General features: G+C 39.8%; 1 protein-coding gene across 1 annotated transcript; it reads left to right on the top strand.

Annotated features, from left to right (window-relative positions):
* The first annotated feature begins 452 nt into the window (after positions 1-452).
* Positions 453-18,798, top strand: RTCB (RNA 2',3'-cyclic phosphate and 5'-OH ligase). Its single transcript, XM_020910722.2, has 12 exons — positions 453-628; positions 3,288-3,366; positions 4,483-4,550; positions 5,822-5,921; positions 7,967-8,123; positions 9,741-9,897; positions 10,857-11,016; positions 12,270-12,445; positions 13,228-13,416; positions 14,113-14,223; positions 15,823-15,942; positions 17,661-18,798. Exons 1-12 carry the CDS (start codon positions 536-538, stop codon positions 17,766-17,768), a joined length of 1,518 nt encoding a protein of 505 aa, XP_020766381.1. The 5' UTR covers positions 453-535; the 3' UTR covers positions 17,769-18,798.
* Positions 18,799-20,732: the final 1,934 nt, after the last annotated feature.

The raw sequence follows: 20,732 nt of genomic DNA on the forward strand, positions 1-20,732 counted from the left end.
CACGGGGTCGCAGAGTCGGACACGACTGAGCGACTGAACTGAACTGAAACTCCAAGCAGATGGATTCCTTAGAACAACTGGACCTGATCCAGATTCAGTGCGTTTTTCAGTGCTGAAAAGCACTTCCAAAAAGAAAGATAACTAGATCACACTAAAAACGACTGGATTTAGGTTAGCTTTAGCCTGGAAGAAAATGACTAGTTAACATCCACAAAGATAAACGCTAGAGGATGGTCTAGTAAAGAAGAGAGAGAGAGAGAGAGAGACAGAGACAGAGACAGAGACAGAGACAGAGACAGAGAGAGAGAGAGAGAGCTCTGGCGCGATTGATACAAGTTTGATACGAGAGAGAGAGAGAGAGCTCGCGCGCGATTGATACAAGTTTGATACAAGTTTTGAGCCTCGGCGCTTGCCGTCGCCCACCCTGCTGCGGAACCGGCCGCGCCTGCGCGTTGAGTACCGGAAGGCGGTGTTTCAGCCAGCGGGACAACGCGGCCAGTGGCTCCTCACAGCCAAGCCGGGAGTTTTCGCCACCATGAGTCGCAGTTATAATGATGAGCTGCAGTTCTTGGAAAAGATCAATAAGAACTGCTGGAGAATCAGGAAGGGCTTCGTGCCCAACATGCAGGTGAGGCGGGGGTGCAGGGCCCTTGGCTGGGGTCCGCAGCGCCTCCCAGCCCACCGGGCGGGGCCTCCTCCAACCCCTCCAGACCCCTAGCGCGCGGGGGCCGCCTTCGCCCCCTCCGCCAACGGATTTCCGCCAGGTCCCCGGCGTCCACCCCAAGTTCCCCTCCGGCCTGTGAGTTCTTTATCCGTGCGGACCCAAGGTCTCCGGTGGAGACGTCCCGGCTCGGTGAGGGTGAAGAAGGCGGAATGCCTCCAGGGCATCCACATAAACACGAAACTGGCCTTTGTAAAGCGTTTTCACACGGAAGTCTCATAAACGAGCCGTTTTGAGTCTTGGAGACAGCAGTGGTCTTCCACTAGGTGGTCAGCCAATCCGGAGTGGAGTTGCTTGGGCCGAACGCCGCTCCTCTGAGTCATGCTGGTCATTTATGTAACGTTTACGGACCTGTGTTCACTCTACCAAGTTTTTTAGTTCACTGTACTGTTCTTTGTGGGGTGGGTGTTTTGTTGTTTTTTTTTTAATTGACAGGCGGAGTTTTAATAGAACAGTCTTGCTTCTCGAAACAGACGAGAAAGGTCACAGGGCGGGGTGTTTTCTTTTTCACAGGCACTGTCAGTAGGGCCTGGAGGGTCAGTCGGTTGCACAGCTTCCTTCACTCACCTAGTAGAAGCTCAGCTAAGACATGGTGTACAGTTCGTGTCTTCTTCGTCTACCAGGATGATGTATTCCCAACGGAGACTTGGGACCCTGATACTAGAGGGTTTGAAAACCTGGTCTCTGTTATTTTGGGGCTTCCTTGCCATTTGTGATTACTGTCTTTCATTAAAGTGAAGAAAGAAAGCATTTGTGAGGTTTTGGTGCATATGTTCTGAAATGGGTTTTGAAATCCCTTTAGATACCCTGCATGTGTACTGAAGCTTTGTGATTCTGCGTCTTGGTAAAAGTTCTTGAGAGCCACTCCACTCTTTAACTCAATATCATTATTGAGTGTCGCCTATGAGCAAAGCACTTAGCTAGACGCTGAGGGGAGGAAAAGCCCATAGATAAACCTCCTTTTTGCTCTGTTTTTTTTTTTTTCCCCTTGGTACTTTCTTTTTATGAAATCCGGTTCTCTGAATGGAGTAGAAAATAAAAAAAACATATGACCATCCTAAGAGGATTGTGACGCACATTGTCATGTTTTGACAGCAGTTCTGGCTTAACTTTTAATTCACACTCTCCTGCTAATTCTGCATGGGAGCAAGTCTGATTTTGCTCAGCACGTCTCATTAACTATTTAAACGGCACTTTGCTACCACCTCTCTTTTGGGAATGGAAAGTTGAAACGTTGATATATTGCTCTTAAAAAGTTACTGACCTTTATGCTAGGCTTGTGTGGAATTCCCATTCTCTTTAAGAGTAGCGAATTTCACACTTAGAATTCTCATCTCTCTCTTAATCTCCATTCCTCTCACCAGAGCCATGTGCTGCACTAAAAATTCCTCTTTGTTCCTTAAAAACAGTTCTCTCCCATCTTTATGTCATCTTTCCATTCAGCTCCTAAATATGTTGCCGTACCAGTAATGTCTTTTGTTTTTAAAGAGCAAGCTCCGTGTTCACAAAGGGAACAAACTATGAAGCCCCCCCATGCCGTCATCCTAGACTGTTGAGCCCCTTCTACATCATATTTTTCTGTAGAACTCGGTGCTTCTATTACAGCACTTGCCTCCTTGCACACTCTGCATGTTCTAGTCTGGCCCACAAACTAGACTGGAAGCTACACAAAGGGACAACGTTGCATAGTTTCTGTATCTCCCCTACTGTCCAGTACAGTGCCTGCACATAATGAGTCCTCAGTAAATGGTGAATAATGGATGTGACCCTTTAGAAAATTGTGCTGGAGACATTTTCTATCAACTGGTATTGTTAGTCTCCCAGTGGTAAGATGCAGAAGTTGTCCTTCTGATAAATCAGTTTCTTTGTTCAGATGATTAAGTCTTTGGTTCTTCACTTCTTGGCAGATCCTTCATAATATTTGATCTCTGATTAACATGTTCTTGCCTTTGGTGTTACATAATTATTTCTTCCATTGTCTTGTGTGTGCCTCTATCATCAAGCTTTTTTATTCTCTTAAAATTACATAGATTGTAAAACTAAGCTTTTTTTTTATTCACTGTTTATATAAGTACAGATTTGTAAATCAGAACAGAAGACAGTAAAGTGTAGTGTGCTGTTGTCTTAGACATAGAAAAAGTATGCTTAGCTCAGATGTTTGCATTTGTATGTTTAGATCTGAGTTTTTGATTCCTTTTTACAAAACCTACTGATGTTTTAGAAGCACAAGAATACTGAGACCTTTGGCTTTAGTGAGAGCGTTGTTGGAAGACTTTTCTTAATCACACATGCACACAAAATATTTTACCTGTTGAATTTTTAAATGTGGCTTATGAGAGTAGGAGAATAAACAAAATAATTTGTGGAACATTGTAAAATACATTTTAAGGATATATTTAAAGATGGGAATATCTTGTAAGAAGTTTTCTGCTATTAAAGGTAGTGTGAAAGTGTTTTATGAAGAGTAAAGCAAAATAAATATTGTCTGCAGTGTTTATATTCTATCCCGTACTTATATATCAGGTCCATGTGCTCTGACATAATTTTTCCTTTTCTTTGATACCAGGTTGAAGGAGTTTTCTATGTGAATGATTCCCTGGAAAAATTAATGTTTGAAGAATTAAGGAATGCCTGTCGAGGTGGTGGTACGTAAATTATAGTTTTACATGTGGCAGTACAACTAGTGTGTATCTTGTGGCCTGAAAATGGTAACTCAAATAATTAAAAATGCAAAAGTATTGTCAAGGAATGATCAAGACTTGAAGTGAGACAAAAGCCTGTTACTTATTTGTGATCACATTTTTGGCCACCTGGCGTTATAGAAAGCACTTTAGCTGGATAGACCTGGTTGGTTTTGCACCTAACCTCTGACGGTTACGATAAGAGCAGCCATTTACTGTGCACTTACTGTGTAAATGTACAGGCATTTACATAGCTTATGGTGTGTAATTCTTGGAGTAACTCTAAGAGGAAGATATCTCCATTTTACAGATGTTTAAGTCAAGGCTCGGTGAGGTTAAGTCATTTTAGTTCGTCCAAGGCTATAGTTTCTCAGTAACAGAACCAGAATTCAGATCCAGTTGTGTCTAATTACAAAGTCAGTATACCTTTAGTCTCACTAAACTTCAGTTATTTAATCTGTTAAAAAGAGTTTATCACACCTATCTTGCAAGACTACCAGGAGATATAGAGATAAATGTATAACATTCTGATGATGGTGGTGAAATAGAAGTCTAGTTTTAACCCTTTTATTTTAGGTCAACAACCTAAAATAAATTTCACCTCTGTCTCACCAGGGCATGCTGACTTGTCTAAAATGATGAGCTGATATTACAACCCCAGATCCCCTGACTCTCCATGCGGTGTTTTCGCAACACTTCCTAATTGCCCTCCTTTGTCATTTAGAGTAAAACTAGTTTTTTTTTATAAATATTATGAACAATTAAAATAATGCTTTTTTTATATTGACAACATAAGATGTAGTGATTATGTTTTACAACTCCAAGTACAGTATTTGCAGGCAACCTTCATGGTCTGCACAGAAGACTGACGGCCTGTTTGTAATTAGTCTGGTTGCCCTCAATGCTGTCCTGTGTGTGTGCTGCCTTCTTTCCCACTTCATCTCAAACACACTCATGAAAACTTTGTTGTTGTAGTCCTAAGCACCACCCCTTCATTTAATCCAGTCTGGGAAAGTTTGACTATATTCCTGCCAAAAATCAAATGTGTTCACTTTTCTCATATTGAAATTTTGTTTTCAGGTGTTGGTGGCTTCCTGCCAGCCATGAAACAAATTGGCAATGTGGCTGCCCTGCCTGGGATTGTTCATGTGAGTCCACATTCAGAGCTTTATTCACTTATATTTTTTTTTAGTCTGAGAGTTCGTTGACTAGGTGAATGGCCATGCCTAGCTGATAGTGGTATCATCTAGACAGTGACCCTCAAACGTTTAGAAATAACTGTGGAATTTAAAGAAATAATTGAGTCCTGGTAATATCTCAGTTTCTCGTTGCCTTTGGCCAGAATCAGTAAGTGTTTGAGAACCTTTGGAGTAGATTTTGTTCTCTTGTTTCTTCTTGTTGTACACATTATTCTTGTATTAGTGTACCACCAGTGAAAGTTTCAGTGTGGCCCCATTCAAGAGGAATGTTGGAGGAAGATTGGAAAGAAGTATAGGGTTAGGACTGAGGGAAGGGAGAGAGGTGCACAATATAGCTATTGAGGATATGATTGGAAAAGGAGGCTGGTGGTGATGCTGGGGACAGAAATGGATGGTACAAGTGGGGCCCCCACCCAAGTCTACATTTCAGATTTCACCATTAGGGGTAGATGTTAAATCCAGCCACATGTTTTGAGGTCTTGATGTAGGTTACTATGTTCAGCACTTGGGGGAAGAAATGAAGAGACGTGTCTTGTACATTTAAGGAAGTGTTCAGGTATCTACATATATCCCTACCGTGTTGTGATCTTCATTCTTTCTGAGTCACGATACTTCCCTAGACCCCAGATGTAGACAGTGTACAGTTTTCATTCCATCAAATGTGTTACATTTGTCTGATTTCTTAAACATGGAGGGCGTTTGTAAATCTGGCATTTCTCTCCTGTCAAGCTGACATGACCACAATTTGTCAATGTCTAAGCATCATCTTTAAAATGTAATAGTATTAAAATTAGTGTGTGGTTCTCCTATATTGTGTTGTACTGAGGCGTTTCTCCTTTCAGTTTTCTTAGTTAATGGTCAGGATTTGAGGGGGCGAGGAAGGTTGTGGATTTTTTTGTCTTTTGGCTGAACTGCAAGTGGGATCTTAGTTCCCTGAGCAGGGGTCAAATCCATGCGCCCTGCAGTGGAAGCACAGTGTTAACTACTGGACCACTGGGAAAATCCCAGTGGTCAAACTTTGTAAAAAGTCTTTCCTGCCATATCTAGCTTTATGATTAGGAATTTTTATACCCAATTTCCACCAATAGAGAAGATTTCATGAAAACAGAATCTTGAGTTGGGGAAGGTTTTAATTCCCAGTATGTTTTAGAGTGAGATCTGTCAGGCAGTCAGAGTCCCAGGTGGAGAAAGCTGTATTTCTTTTTCTAATTTTCTTTCAGCGATCCATTGGTCTTCCTGATGTCCATTCAGGTTATGGGTTTGCTATTGGAAATATGGCAGCCTTTGATATGAATGACCCCGAAGCAGTGGTATCCCCAGGTAAGGCCACTGTGCACGTCCGCTGTCAGGCATGTAGCTTCTCAGAATCATAGCCTTTCTAGAATAGATGGTGGCTGCTTTGTGTGTGCATGTCAGCCTCATCGTGTTCTGTCATTTCTTTTCTTCATTTACTGAGAGAATTAAATGTGGACACTTGGAGGCTATTAAAATATCAAATAAAGCATGTATTTATTTAAAACTATTTGAGCTCCTACTTTGTGCCATGCATTATTCAGACATTGGCTACAAAACAAACCAAAACACTTCCCTGGGTAATGTATCATCTTTGTGTCACAGTTACCTCTTGGGCAAATTAGAGCTAATGATATTACTTATGACATAATATTTTTGTGAAGATTAAATGCATTAACCTGTGCTAAAATACTTAGTACAATGCTAGACACTTAGGAAGTACTTGATAAGCATCTGCTCTCATTATCATCGGTATTATCCACTTCTAGTACACTTCTTTTCTGCTCTGGTATGCTTTCACTGAAAATACTTCACACCAGAAGTAGTATCTTTGCTCTCAGAGTCTGAAAAAAAGATGAAAGTATAAATTATGTGTTGAGAGTTTTGGTGGACAGGATCATTTTAGAGCAATCCTCTGCCAAGAAAAATGAGAAAAGCTGTGTAAAATTTTCAAAACAAAACCAAAACACATCTGTTGAAACCATAAGAAAACTGCTGAGACAGTAAGAATTTGTGAGGCTAAGATCCAGAGAAAAAGTGCAGGTACATGCGCCCAGTGTTTAGCACTTGTAGTTTTTCTTTTGAGGTCATGGGAGATTTGTCTTTAAGGACACGAATGGTGTGGACAATTCTGTTACAGACTTGACACCGTAACCTCTAAGATATGTGTGTGATTGTATATGTACCCACATTATAGTGCATCCAAGAACTGTAGAATACACATTCTTTTCAAGTGCACATAGAATGCTCACCAAAACTAAACCATGTACTGAGCCACAAAGATGGTCTCAAATTTCAAAGCATTGAAATCAGAGTAGCAATTCTCAAACTTTAGACTTGAGACTTTTTTACATTCTTAAAATTATTGAAGGTTGGTCTCAAAGGCTTTTATTGATGTTTACCTTACTGGAAATTAAAACTGAAAAAGTTTAAAGCAGTAACACATAAGGACACTTTTCATGTTTCATTATGCCTCACAGCAAACATGTTATCACATGTCATGTAGCCTTTGGAAAACTTCACTGTACAGTAGAGAGAATGCGTTTAAAAGGCTAATAAATGTCTTAGCATTGTTATACAGTTAATCCCAAAGACTTGAAATGATCTCTGGGCCATACCTAAGAACCACTGATACAAAGAGTAGTATCCTACCACAGTGGAGTTAAGTTAGAAATCATGAACATTAACAACTAAGGAGAAGAAACCCCATATGTTTATAAATTGAGCAGTATGCATTTAAATAACCTGTGGGTCAAGAAAATCATAATGGAAACTACAAAATAATTTTAACTAATGATAATTTTTAAAATAACCTGTCTAAAAATTGTTACTATTAATACTATCCTTGGATAGAAATACACAGCCTTCAGTGCACAGATTACAAAAGAAGAAAGGCTACAGTATTAATGATAAAAGTATCCATCTCAAAATGTTAACAGAAAGCATAACAAATTAAACCCAAAAAGAGAAAGATGGAAATAAGAGCAAGATTAATGAAACCGTATACAATGGAAAGGATCAACAAAGTCAAAAGTTGGTTCTTTGAAAGGACTAATAGAATTCATGAACCCTTGATAAGAGTGACAGAGAAAAAAAGAGCAGCACATAATTCACATTTTAATCTCTGGTCTAAATGTTACTTATGGTTATTTTTGCCTCCTTGGCCCACAGAGTACCTTTAGTATGTGTTTAAATTATGTTGTTGTGAGCTACTTTGTCAGCTACTTTAAAACATAGTTATCTTTAAGAGTGGCTATCTTCTAAACCCTTTATTCATAGTGGGTAACCACTGGTAACAATGCCTAACCACCTGGTTTTGCTAATATTTAACTTAATTTTTCTCTATTTTGTAGGTGGTGTCGGATTTGACATTAACTGCGGTGTCCGCTTGCTGAGAACCAATTTAGATGAAAGTGATGTTCAGCCTGTGAAAGAGCAACTTGCCCAAGCTATGTTTGACCACATTCCTGTGGGAGTGGGGTCAAAAGGTGTCATCCCAATGAATGCCAAGTAAGAACAAAAGTTTCCAATGTATGGAATGAGAGATGATAACCACATGATCCTCACGTTCATTTTCAGTGTAGGACGTTTAGGAGACAGGGATTGTTCAGTCACTTTTCAGGAAGTGTAATGAGTTATTTTTTTAAGCATGAGGTCCATAACGTTTGTTAGAAACATTAGTCATAGTCAATTCATGTTCATTGTGACAGCCTTTGACAGACAGTTCTAAACAGAATAATATCCACTAATGTTTACTGAGCATTTCCTATGTGCAAAGCATTGTGTGGTGGTGGATGTGTATATCATTTTATGTAGGTAATAATGCTAATATTTTCCCTGGTTTACAAGAAAGGATACTGAGGTTTAAAGAGATAATAGTAAGCTAATAAGTAAAGTCAGGGTTCACATCGAGGATCCTTTGGCTTCAGAGGTTATATTCTGAACACCACTGTCCTTTGTCAGTGAAGATGTATTTATTGACGACCTTCCTTTTTGGGTAATAGCCCTGAGTTTATTCTTCACCTACAACATCATGTATTTCCAAAGTAGAGAATTCCATGTAAGACTACACTGCAGTGGCCTTTTAGTGGCCATTGATATACTGTGTCATATCTCGTGTAAAACTGTCCACCTTACACTTTATAGGGTATGCTTAATAAGTGTTCCTCTTTAATACCTTCTGTTTTATCTTTAAAGTTTGTGGTGAATTTTGTGTTCTATTCAGATACATGTACAGACATCAATATTAAAACATTTTAGCTATTTCCTGTTATATAAAACTCCTATTTACCAAAAAGCAAAATACAACCCCCCAAAAAAACACTTAGAGTAAAACTGATACATTTGGAAGATGCTTATTCTGTGATTTTATGTGGTCCCTGACATGTAGTTCCACTTTGAAAAGCATGCTTGGAACATCTAGTAAATTCCAAGCATCTTTACAAATATTTTTGATAGGAATTTTGTCATAATAGGTAATGTTTGGAATGAGCTGTTATGGGGAGGGCACATTGATCACTGTAATTGCTCCTGATAGTATTTTGAAAGAGGCTGGACCTTAGGTGAAGATGAGAGCTTTTTCCTTCTAGGGGTTTAATGTGTATACACCTCAACTTCAAAATGCAGATACAGTAAAGCTTGGTAGTACTTCTGTGAAGGCAGGAATAAACCTTAAAATTTAACCTATGTTGCCTGAGGACATTGAGATAGCTTTATTTATTATTTGTAATTTTTCATAAGTTACTATGAAAAGTTAGTGTTAACTGTGGTAAAGTTGATGGTAGATAATGGTTGTTGGTTATAGTTATAAATTTTCTGTGGCTGCTTAATCACTGCATCATAGAATTCAGAATCAGAGAGGTAAATAAAATTTGAAAAGTATGAGGGGCTGTACAAATGTGAATTATAATCATTTCCAATGTGGCATTTAGTACTTTAATATTCAATTATTTATGAAATTGCTTTCCTCAAAAAACTAGAATTGCTAATAGCACGAACTATGTCTAACACAATGCCTGAGGCACAGGCAATAAATGTAGTGCTTTCCTCTGCCGTTTGAGATGTGGTCATTCTTAGGTTTTGATCTGCCTTGGCTGTGAAGTGACCTTCACCTTGTTACTCACTCAGAGACTTGGAGGAGGCCTTGGAGATGGGTGTGGACTGGTCCCTGAGAGAAGGCTATGCCTGGGCAGAGGACAAGGAGCACTGTGAGGAGTATGGAAGGATGCTGCAAGCTGATCCCAATAAAGTCTCAGCCAGAGCTAAAAAAAGAGGCCTTCCCCAGGTAACACTCACTTTGGAGGGGAAACGTTCATTTTTTTCATGTTTTTGGGGGGGGGTGGAGAAAAAAGTCTGTCTTCCATGTGTGGAGAGTATATCCCCAGATTTTTTCAGAGTACATTGAAAGCAACACAAATTTATTTATGCTTCATTCTTATTCTTTTAAAAAGCTGTCAGGAGCTTGCAGATATTCATAAAGTAAAACAGGGTGTCATGAATTAGAAGTGAATGGGAAAAAAATGAAATATGATTATAAGACTTAAAATGTATACCAAAATTACTTAATGTAGAAACTTTGACAATCTACAGATTTGGCTGAAAGTTTTCTAGCATCTAAGTTGGAAACAGATATCTTGTCAGCTCGTGGTGTCCATGAGATAAAAATATACCAGATGTTTGAAATTTACGCAAATTGTGATAGCTTTGCCACTAATTCACTATGACCTTAGGCAAGTCTCTTGCCTTCAGGGTCTTGTTTTCTTAGCTGAAAATTGAGATAAAAGTTAAAACTAGGCAACCTCTGAAGACTCTTGTTGCACTGCCATTTTCTGGGTCCCTAAGTCATCTATTAGCTCCAATTATGGGATATATCCTTCCAGCGATGTGTTGTGTAAGAGTCAGCATTCATCAGAGTTCATCCCAAAATTTGACCATTCTCTCCATGATGTTTAAATTGTCCTGTGAGCCATTTGACGGTCTGAGTTTAGGTTGATGAAGCTTTAAATGTGTTGTACCTCAAGCAAATAATGATATAGTAAACTGCAGGAACTGCTGTATACTATTTTAATTGTGCGGAATACTACTTGAAATAAATGAAACCTTTCTAAGCTTAGAAGTTTCTTCATTACATAAAACACTGTGTGTGGTTATCTTTTTGTTGATTGTTCTTACCTATTTGCTTTTTAAATGGATTTTTTCAAACCAGAGTGGCTGCTGTTTTATCAAACATTCTCACTTTTGTAGTTGGGGACTCTGGGAGCAGGCAACCACTATGCAGAAATCCAGGTTGTGGATGAGATTTTCAACGAGTATGCTGCTAAGAAAATGGGCATTGACCATAAGGGACAGGTGTGTGTGATGATCCACAGTGGAAGCAGAGGCTTGGGCCACCAAGTCGCCACAGGTATATTCTGGACCTAAGTTTTGGCTTGGTGCTAAAAAGTACATTTTATGGGGAACCATATAGAAGTTTAAGGGATAAAGTGCTGAAAGTGTACTTGTAGTTTTTTACCCTCGTTCTCCTCACTGGCAAATTAACAAATTAACTTCACCAGACCTTAACTTGCTTGTTGGAAAAAAATGAGAATAATAATTATTTTGTATGGTGTTGTAAAAGCTCCACTTTTTATGTTTACTTTACAGATTACTGTTACTGTCTGACCAAGAAAGAGCAATAAAAATCTTAAATTATAGAATTTATGATAGATGCAGATTTATTAAGATTGGGTGTTATGATGGATTCAGTGTTGAAATAGCAAGGACTCTGCCGTCAGATTATCTCACGAGAGAGATGTCATGTTTATTAAAAAGAAAAACTAAAGACAAAAGATAGTAATTGGTAAAATACTATGGAAGAGACAAAATGTTTGGGTAATAAGATTTTAGAGGTGACTTCATAGACACACAACATTTGAACAATCATATGTGCAGGACATTCATGACCAGAAGATAGCATAAACAAAAGCAGGAGGTAGAGAAATAAAGGTCGTTTTGGATGGTTCGTAGGATGTGTGAAAGGGTTTATGGATATAGGATAAGTTATATGGGCACATGGAAATTATAAACTCTGAATTACAATTATGGTTCATCCTTGAATGTACGTTTCATTCTGTGGGAATTTAATGATTTGTCCCAACATGGCCTGTTTTGGGTATTTTGTCTAGCAGGTGTATGGAGCACTGACTAACATTTCTGAACTTTCTACTGAGTATTTCTCTACAGTTTATCACAAATTCGATTTGCATGCAGAAGATCTAGCAATTTGTCTCCATTTCTTTTAGGTTAAGTCACTGAAAATTATTTCCAAAAGCCGTGATAGTAATACATGTTTTACTACTTCTCATTCACATGCCAGGAAAAGGGTAACTCGACCATGATGTTGCTAGTTCTGTACACCTCCATTCCCCTTACAAGTCCTAGAGAGCAAGTGTTCTCTTTGGAGTCCACATACATTGTGTCAGACAGCTCTGACAGAAGATTCTCCATAAATACAGCTTAACCAACAAGTAGATGAGCTCAGAAACAATTTAAAGGGAAAACTGTATTTTACTTGTTTCTTTTTAGAATGGTTTTGAATATAGCCTGCCTTTCTGCAGTAAATCTGAGTTCTAAAGGGAAAGCTGGCTGACCTGGACTTGCTGCTCTCTCTCCTTTCAGATGCACTTGTAGCTATGGAAAAAGCCATGAAGAGAGACAAGATCATAGTCAACGACCGTCAGTTGGCTTGTGCTCGGATCGCTTCCCCAGAGGGTCAGGACTACCTGAAGGGAATGGCGGCGGCTGGGAACTATGCCTGGGTCAACCGCTCTTCCATGACCTTCTTAACCCGTCAGGTACAGTTGAAGCTGCTTGTCTGTTCCTAGTTATACATGAGGAACTTAAATGATTTAAAACAGTGTAATCAAGTCAAAGCCTATATAATTTTGTTTTGGTGTAATAGATATTCAAAATATTGGCAGAGCCCAAGCTTTTGTCATGTCCTTAAGCTCACTCAATAGGATATCAGGAGTAGGGAGAAGAGAAATTATAATTATTCCTAGAATTTGCCTTGAGCAGTGGAGAGGGTGGAAGTCCTGTTCCCTAAAATTCAGAAGGCTGAGGAGGAAGCACTCTGAAGAGTGAGATCAAGAGTAGTTGTAATCTTTTTTTCCTCCCTGAAGGGTTTCTTTAAAAAAAATTTGGCTTTGTTGGGTCTTTGTTGCTGCTTTCAGGCTTTCTCTGGTTGCAGAGAGCAGTGTCTACTCTCCAGTACGGCTCTCGGGCTTCTCCTTGGAGGGACTTCTCTAGTTGCAGAGCTCGGGCTTTAGGCCTGTGGGCTCAATAGTTATGGCCTTTGGGCTTAGTTGCCCTGTGGCCTGTGGGATCTTCCCGGACCAGGGATCGAACCCGTGTCCCCTGCACTGGCCAGTAGATTCTCAGCCATTGGACCACCAGTTTATTCAGTGAAACTTGCTCTGTGGTCTAAAGTCAGTTCTTGTCCTTTGCATGAAGATTAATAATTTTGTTAATTTTGAACTCTTAGATCCCTCACTCCCTTCAGGAACAGAGCTTTCAGAATCAATAAGTTCTGAAGAGCTAGTTCTGGCCACTATTAACATTAAGCTTTCTCTCTCAGGCTTTTGCCAAGGTCTTCAACACAACCCCTGATGACTTGGACCTGCATGTGATCTATGATGTTTCTCACAATATTGCCAAAGTAGAACAGCATGTGGTGGACGGGAAGGAGCGGACTCTGTTAGTACACAGGAAGGGGTCCACCCGAGCCTTCCCTCCTCACCATCCGCTCATTGCGGTTGATTACCAAGTACGTACTGAGCCATTTGTGGTTTTAAGCAGTGGGGGCATGATTTGGACAGTTCTAAATATGGACGAATTTAAACAGGAAAGCAGCAATTGTGAAAAGAAAACAGTCTGTCATCCATGAGAACAGTGATTTCCAGTCTTCTCTGAAGCACAACTTTACCCTTCATCTGTGCTTGCAGTGTGCTGTCTAAACAATGCCGCATGGAGAATATTGTGCTCCATTAAGATAACATTAAGATTATCTTTTTAAGGCCTTTGAAGTATTAGAAGACAGGGTTAAGACTAAACTTAGTCTGTTTCATTCCTCTGCTCCTTTTGATATCTGGCTGTGATCAAGTTAGAAGGACGCTTAACCAGCCATTTCACAGATCAGGAAACAAGCCTGAGAGGGCAGCTGCCACGCTTGCTCAGGATGGTTCTTCCTAAAAACACGTCCCTACACATTTGAGTTTTGTTTTGCTCTTACCTTTGGTCTGTCTTCTATCTTCCTGGTCCTCACATTTTCCCTCCCATCCTCTACCCTTACCTCTCAGTTATCAAAGAATCAAAATACTGTCTTAATGTAGTTCTAAAAGCAATGCATTTAGAGGCCCAGGCTTCTCCACAGTCCTTTAGTGCAAGAGGAAATTTAAATCTCAGGCATGGAAAGTTCATGCATTTCTGAATGTTAACATGTTTGATTTGTGTACTTCCTTAGCTTACTGGACAACCAGTGCTCATTGGTGGCACCATGGGGACCTGTAGCTATGTTCTTACTGGTACTGAGCAGGGCATGACTGAAACCTTTGGAACAACTTGCCATGGAGCGGTGAGTCATGAAAACAGAAGCTCACTCTGAAAGGCTCTCTTCAGTGTAGTCGTTGCTTTGCATTTTGATGGGAAAATATACTTGAAAGTGAAAGTGAGGTCACTCCGTCGTGTCCAGCTCTTTGTGATCCCATGGGCCATAGCCTGCAAGGCTCCTCTGTCTATGGGATTTTCCAGGCAGGAATACTGGAGTGGGTTGCCATTTCCTTCTCCAGGGGATCTTCGAGAGCCAGGGATCGAACCCAGGTCTCCCACACTGCAGGCAGACTCTGTACCGTCTGAGCCACCAGGGAAGCCCTTGGTTGAACATTAACAAAGTTGAGGTTTGGATCTGTCTTGTCTTCTACATGAGTTTATCCCCATAATATATACTGTCTAGTGAATATATACTGTCTAGTAATATATACTGAGGTCACCAAGTATCTCAACCTTAGCGAGCTCATTGTATGGCTAGGGACTGTTCCTCAACTCTGAATCCACAAAATGCAGATTGAGAAATTGTCACACTAGCATAACTGATAAAACAATCTGATGCAAGTTTACTTCACAGTGTTTCTCAGTGATTTATAGACCTAGCCGTCAGCACAATGTGTTCCTTACTGGGTAGATCCATTCAAGAATTGGAGGAGATGCTCGATTTTGCAAATCAGGACCCATGTGCAGACTGCTCACCTGTTTCAGTATATTGCCTCTTCTAAGCCAGGCATTGGTCAACTTTCTATAAAGCACCAGACAGTGAACACTTTAGGCTTTTTGAGCCAGGGGATCTATGTAGGAGCCATTTCATTGTGCCATCTTAGTAGAAAGCAACTGTACATAAACAAGTGGGTTTGCTGTGTCTAATAAAACTTTATTTACAAAAACAGATAGTAGCCAGATTTGGCCCCCAGACCAGTTTTCTAACTGCTTTTCTAAGCCATCAACGTTCTTAGCTGGTGATGGGAATGGAAAATAGAAATTGTCTAGGATATCTTTTCAGTCCGACAGGCCCTCACACATATGTATATAAACTGTACTATTTTTTCCTCTGACCCTTTCTTGTTTGCAGTTGCTTCTCAACTCCTAGTTTTTAACCCAGTGATCAAAATCATCTTCCCTCACACACATCAACAATGTTTCAGGACATTTTTTTATTGTCACAGTCAGGGAGGGGAATTTTGCTGTTGGCATGTAGTGAGTAGAGGCCAAAGATTCTGCTAAATGTCTTACAGTGTGTATGACAGTTACCTAATCCAGGATGTAAGTAAGTGCTAAGGCTGAGAAACTGTTTTAAATCACAGACAAAGGTTTTGTGATGATAGACTTACCATTTACAATTTTAAATTAATGTATTTGTATTTACTTGATAATTAATAGTGATCAAAAACACAAAACTGAATCTTAAAATGCTTTGTAAATGCAAATTTGTTTTCCACAAAGATATGATGAATCTTACAACAAAAGGCACATTATAAGGTTGATGAAATAGGAAAAGATTGTTTTTTAATTCTTTTTGTAGTTTGAAAAGAAGTCAAGGAAAAAGCATATAATCCTAAGGGTTTAAATAATTGCTGGGATTGAACATAATTTATAAATGAAGTTCATTCGTTTCCCAACCTAGGGCCGTGCACTGTCCCGAGCAAAGTCAAGACGTAATTTAGATTTCCAGGACGTCCTCGACAAATTGGCAGACATGGGAATTGCAATCCGTGTCGCCTCACCCAAGCTGGTAATGGAAGAGGTAAGTGAAATTTTGATAAGTATGCACCATAAAACTGTTCATAATGTATGCCAGTATACAGAGATAGCAGTTGTTACTATTGCTAATAGAAATATCCTTGAGGAGATGAGAGGAGGTGAGATCTCATGGGGTTTGTCTTTGCTGGGAGCTCAGATGTGATGAAACCATCATTTGAGAGAGAGTGATTGGCTTAGTGAAATTTAGGTGATTGGCAGGACAGTGTCAAGGATCAACTTGAACTTAAATTCAGTGATTGGGTGTTTTTCAGCTACGTTCAACTCTAGGTGGAGGCGTGAAATAGATGTTGAGTTTCCTTTAGCCGGGGTTGCAAGTACAGCACAATGAAAGATAATCAAGGTTATTGATGGGTTGCAGAAAGATTGTGGGTCTCGTGAGGTTTAAAGGATTGTTGGAGGTGAAAACCTAGGCTGTGTTCACCAGCCTGGGATGTTGGGAGCTGAGACTGGGGGAGTTGTAAGCATTGGTGATGACTAGATCTGGGGTATGACTCTGGGACTGAACGGCTGAGGTAAGCATTGAAGGAGCAGCAATCAAGGAACTTGGAAACCAGGTACTGAAAGGATCCTCTTCCTGGATATTGAAATTGTTCAGAATTATAGCCGGAGAGACTGAGGATGACCCAGGAGCTAGAAATCTTCAAGTAACAATGGAAACAGATTCTAGCAGATGATTGCAGCAGGAAGAGTAGTAGGTGGTATAAATGATGACTGCAAAACTCAGAACTGGGAGAAAGGAGGGAAAATGATCTGAAAGGAGCCATGAAGAGCAGGGACACCTGTCCCACCTCTCAAACTAACAGCATGACCCAGTTTGGGAGAGAAAACAGCTGCCACTTCAGAAAGTTTGAGGCAGAAGTAACATCCTCTGGGTAGATCCATGTTTCAGCAAGAACAAGAAGGCAAAGGAAGGGAAGCAGTTCTTTGCCTTTGACTCAGTGAAAAGGAGTTCAGGGGGTCACAGTGGAAACGTTTCAGAAACTGGAAGGGAATGAGAGATGGGCTCTCAGAAAGGGATGTGCACACAGCCCCATGGGATTCGGTGAGAGTTCTGAGCTTGCTATGCTGACGGGCATGGAGATGAAAGGTGTGTGTGAAGAGGTTTGTTCTGATGGTGGCGAGACTAAAGGAGGGTGGGGAGGTTTAGTAGAAACCACAGAGACAGACTGTGTGTATGTGTATGTATATATACACATGTACACATGCATGAATACAGTGTTAGTTATATATGTGAATGTAATAACCTTTCCTTATTGTGAAGGTATTATGTGTTCATTCCAGGAATTTTGAAAACTATAGAAACATATAATAAGAGAAAATCAAAATTGTTAATAACTCTACCATCCAAAGACAGTTACCACTAGAGAATGATTTGGTACATTTCCCTTTAGTTGGATATTGGTGTGTGTGCCTTATTCAGTTACATTTACTACTTTTCCTACTATGTAAATGATATATGTTCTTTGGGAAAATTTAGAGAAATACAGAAAAAATATAAAACAAGATGAGAATGTTTATCATACTGCCCCCTTACCAACATTGAACTTAATCATCTTTTAAATATTTGCTTATTTTATAGGCAAAAAAAAACCCAACTCAGTGCTGTTTGAATGTACATTTCTATAATTACAAGTGGAGATTAATACTTTGAAAGAGTCCATTTTAAGTAGACTTTTGCAATGTTTAACTCCACCCCTACAGGCCCCTGAGTCCTATAAGAACGTGACGGATGTGGTGAACACCTGCCATGATGCTGGAATCAGCAAGAAGGCCATTAAACTGAGGCCAATTGCTGTTATCAAAGGATAGAACCCTGACCACGGCCACCGGACACCACTGACCCTCCCTGAAGTGGAAGTGGACAAAAACGCTCTTCAGACATCAGACTCGAGCCCTGACAGGTTCCAGGGTATGCAGCTCTAGCTGCCTGTTCCAAGATGGCTGGTGGGGCGGCTTCCAATTCTGGAGTGAGTGTTGTAAACTTTCCTTCCGGAAGGAGTCATGTTGCCCCCACTTGGAAAGAAATGTATATGCTTCCTCCCTGATTATCCCACAGACTTTTAGAAGAATCTGTTAGGGGGTGAGGCTAAGTCAAGAAACTGCCTTACTCAGTCACACGAGTCTTTTGTCATCAGAATGAAGTTCTTTACACCAGCCTCTGTTTCCAGCCTGTGAGGTATTGTGAAGAATGTTCCATTAAATAGGAAGGTTTTGGAATGTCTTTTTCCCTCTGTCACTTTGTCCACTTATCCACTCTTACACCGCCTTGTCCTGCCCTGAGCAAAACCCTAAATACTATTCTTTTGTTTTTTTTTTTCTAAATACTATTCTTACTTGGCGTATACAAATGGGTCAAAGCAGGATGTTGAACAGATGGATAATGGGACAAGTTATAGAGGAGGGACGTGTGTGGAGGTGTAGGGATGGGTACCCAAAAGAAAATAACTCTTCATAGACTTGTTACCTTTGTCGTTGTAAATATGAGGCAGAGTTTTGACTTACCTGTAAAAATGGCATCAGCTGGTTTCTGTCATTAATTAGGCCTGGTCAGGTAGACTTTTCTTGAATAATAACTTACAAAACAGCATCAGAGGACCCCCACAAAATACTGAGTATCTTTACATTTGCAATTGAATTATTATAAAACATCAAATGGCCACAGCTGTGATGCTAATGGTTACTCTGTGTTGACAGGTTGACTAGTCTTATGCCACCTAATCAGATGAGGTGCTATGTACTATGATACCCGAAGATGTTAAAGTTATAGGTTACTAAGGCCACAGTTGAGTCCAGACACTAAAATGGAAAAATCTAATAAAGTTGTAGTATATTGTTTATATTTCATGCTTAATGTTTCATATTTTAGGACAGTATTTCCACTTGATTCACTTTGGTCAGTGTTTCTGTTTTCTGATTTTCTCCCTGGTTGCTTTCAGAGATGCGCCTTAAAGATATTCTTTTCTAACACTTATCCCTCAACTTATAATAAAAATCCCCCGTTGAAGTATCTTCTAAATGCCAGCTAGAGAAAAGCAGACTTCCTCTGAAAAAATGTGGCATGAAATAGCATGTCTTTACTTTGAGCACTCAGTAAGTTTAATGGGTTTAGAGTTTGAAAGTTACCAGTAAGTGAGTAACCTTAATGCAGTAATTATATATTACCTGTGCCTCTGGGTTGGACCAGTGATCATTGTGCATAGATGAGTTAAGGATGCAGGTTACCTGTGGGCACTGGAGGGCATTTGAGGATGGGAAACAGGCTTCTGGCAGGTGCTCGGTTCTCATCTCTAGAGATGAGGTGACAGTGAGTATCAGGGTGGACTCCCCCTAACTGGGCTTTCCCAGTGATGTCATTTAGCAAAGCCTACTTGCAGAACTGTGATGTCAGTGCAGGAAATGCTGCCGATCATCCAAGATACATATGTTACATCCTATTGGATGCTTTGAAAGTCACTCCGGGGAGGGGAGAGGGGAGCAAATGAGGGAGAGAAATAGAAATGGTTTGTGCCTTGGCATTTCTGTATTATAAGCTTTTTTTATATGTAGCTTTTCTCTTAAACTTGGGCCTATCAATGACCTTGGGAGGTAATGGTTAATATTTTGAGTTCAAAAAGAAAACTACAAACATTGTTTTCCTTGTTCTAAAGATGTCATTTTCTCATTTGAGGCAAAAGCCCTTTAAAAATGAATGTTCAAACAAAGTTGAAGGAACCAGCTGTTTCTATTGCTCTAAATGTTCCCCATGCCTGGGCACATGGACACAGCTGGGAATGCACTTTGATAAGGGACTGTCTGATTTCACCAGGCATGAAATGATTCTTATTACTGTGCACATCTTTTTCAGGCCTCTAAAGTCAGTACGTTTATCAGTAATATCTTTTTGAAAAGCACTGACATTCACACATTGATGATGGACTGTGTCATTCCTGCCATCAACATGTGGCTGCGAAAACCAATTTATGAGACATAAAATATGAACACTCACTAATTTTCTAATTTTGTGAAATGTTTTGTCGAGCAACGAGGAACTGAAGATTCAAATATTGAAGTAAAATCTTGCAGATCTTAAGATGCTCCCATTTTGATCTTCATATAACCTTTAAAAGCTTACATACAAGATAACTTTTTTTTTAGGTTTTCCTATTTTGTTCTTAAGACTGCTTTTTTAAAGTTACTTTCTCCTATTTCTGAAAATTGCTTTTAGCATCATCTGTATTGCTGAAGTGTTTACAACTCACTGTGCCTGATATTCCAATACACAACTCACATTACCCCTTCTGTCCTTACTTCTTATTTATGTCCTTATTTTTGCTTCTGTTCCATTGCTTGACTACATAGGATTTTCACGTTGTCCAGAGAGCATGATTTGGGTCCATCTGGATCAGCTGAGTAACTCATGAAGACTCTATTAATTATTAATCAAGCACCTTGGAGTGTGCCAAGTTATTAGTAGTTTCTGATCTTTAAAGGCTCTTGCTTTGAAACTAATATCTGAAATACCAGTGATCTGAAGATAGTGTTGTAAGGAGGACATATCATAGAGAGGTGAGTGGTGATTGCAGTTGCACCTTACAGATAGATGTGCAGTAGATGAAAAAAGTACCAAGCATATAGTAGGTGCTTTACACATTAAAAATCACCATTCCTGCTTTGCAGTGTACCCAACATTTTTACATATGGTTTTATTCCTTAATAAATGAGGGAGGGCTAGGCAGGATTGATGCCCTTACTCAGCCTTGAAGCAATTTCAGAAGACTGACCCCTCTGCTTCCC

Source organism: Odocoileus virginianus, chromosome 23 (genome assembly GCF_023699985.2).
Source record: "Odocoileus virginianus isolate 20LAN1187 ecotype Illinois chromosome 23, Ovbor_1.2, whole genome shotgun sequence".
Taxonomy (NCBI): Eukaryota; Metazoa; Chordata; class Mammalia; order Artiodactyla; family Cervidae; genus Odocoileus; species Odocoileus virginianus.

Bases quoted from the DNA above. Each gene is read 5' to 3' on its own strand.
- RTCB (XM_020910722.2), top strand. From the start codon at position 536: ATGAGTCGCAGTTATAATGATGAGCTGCAGTTCTTGGAAAAGATCAAT. The intron at 9,898-10,856 runs GTAACACTCACT...TCACTTTTGTAG, and splicing joins AAAAAAGAGGCCTTCCCCAG to TTGGGGACTCTGGGAGCAGG. The intron at 15,943-17,660 runs GTAAGTGAAATT...CCACCCCTACAG, and splicing joins CCAAGCTGGTAATGGAAGAG to GCCCCTGAGTCCTATAAGAA.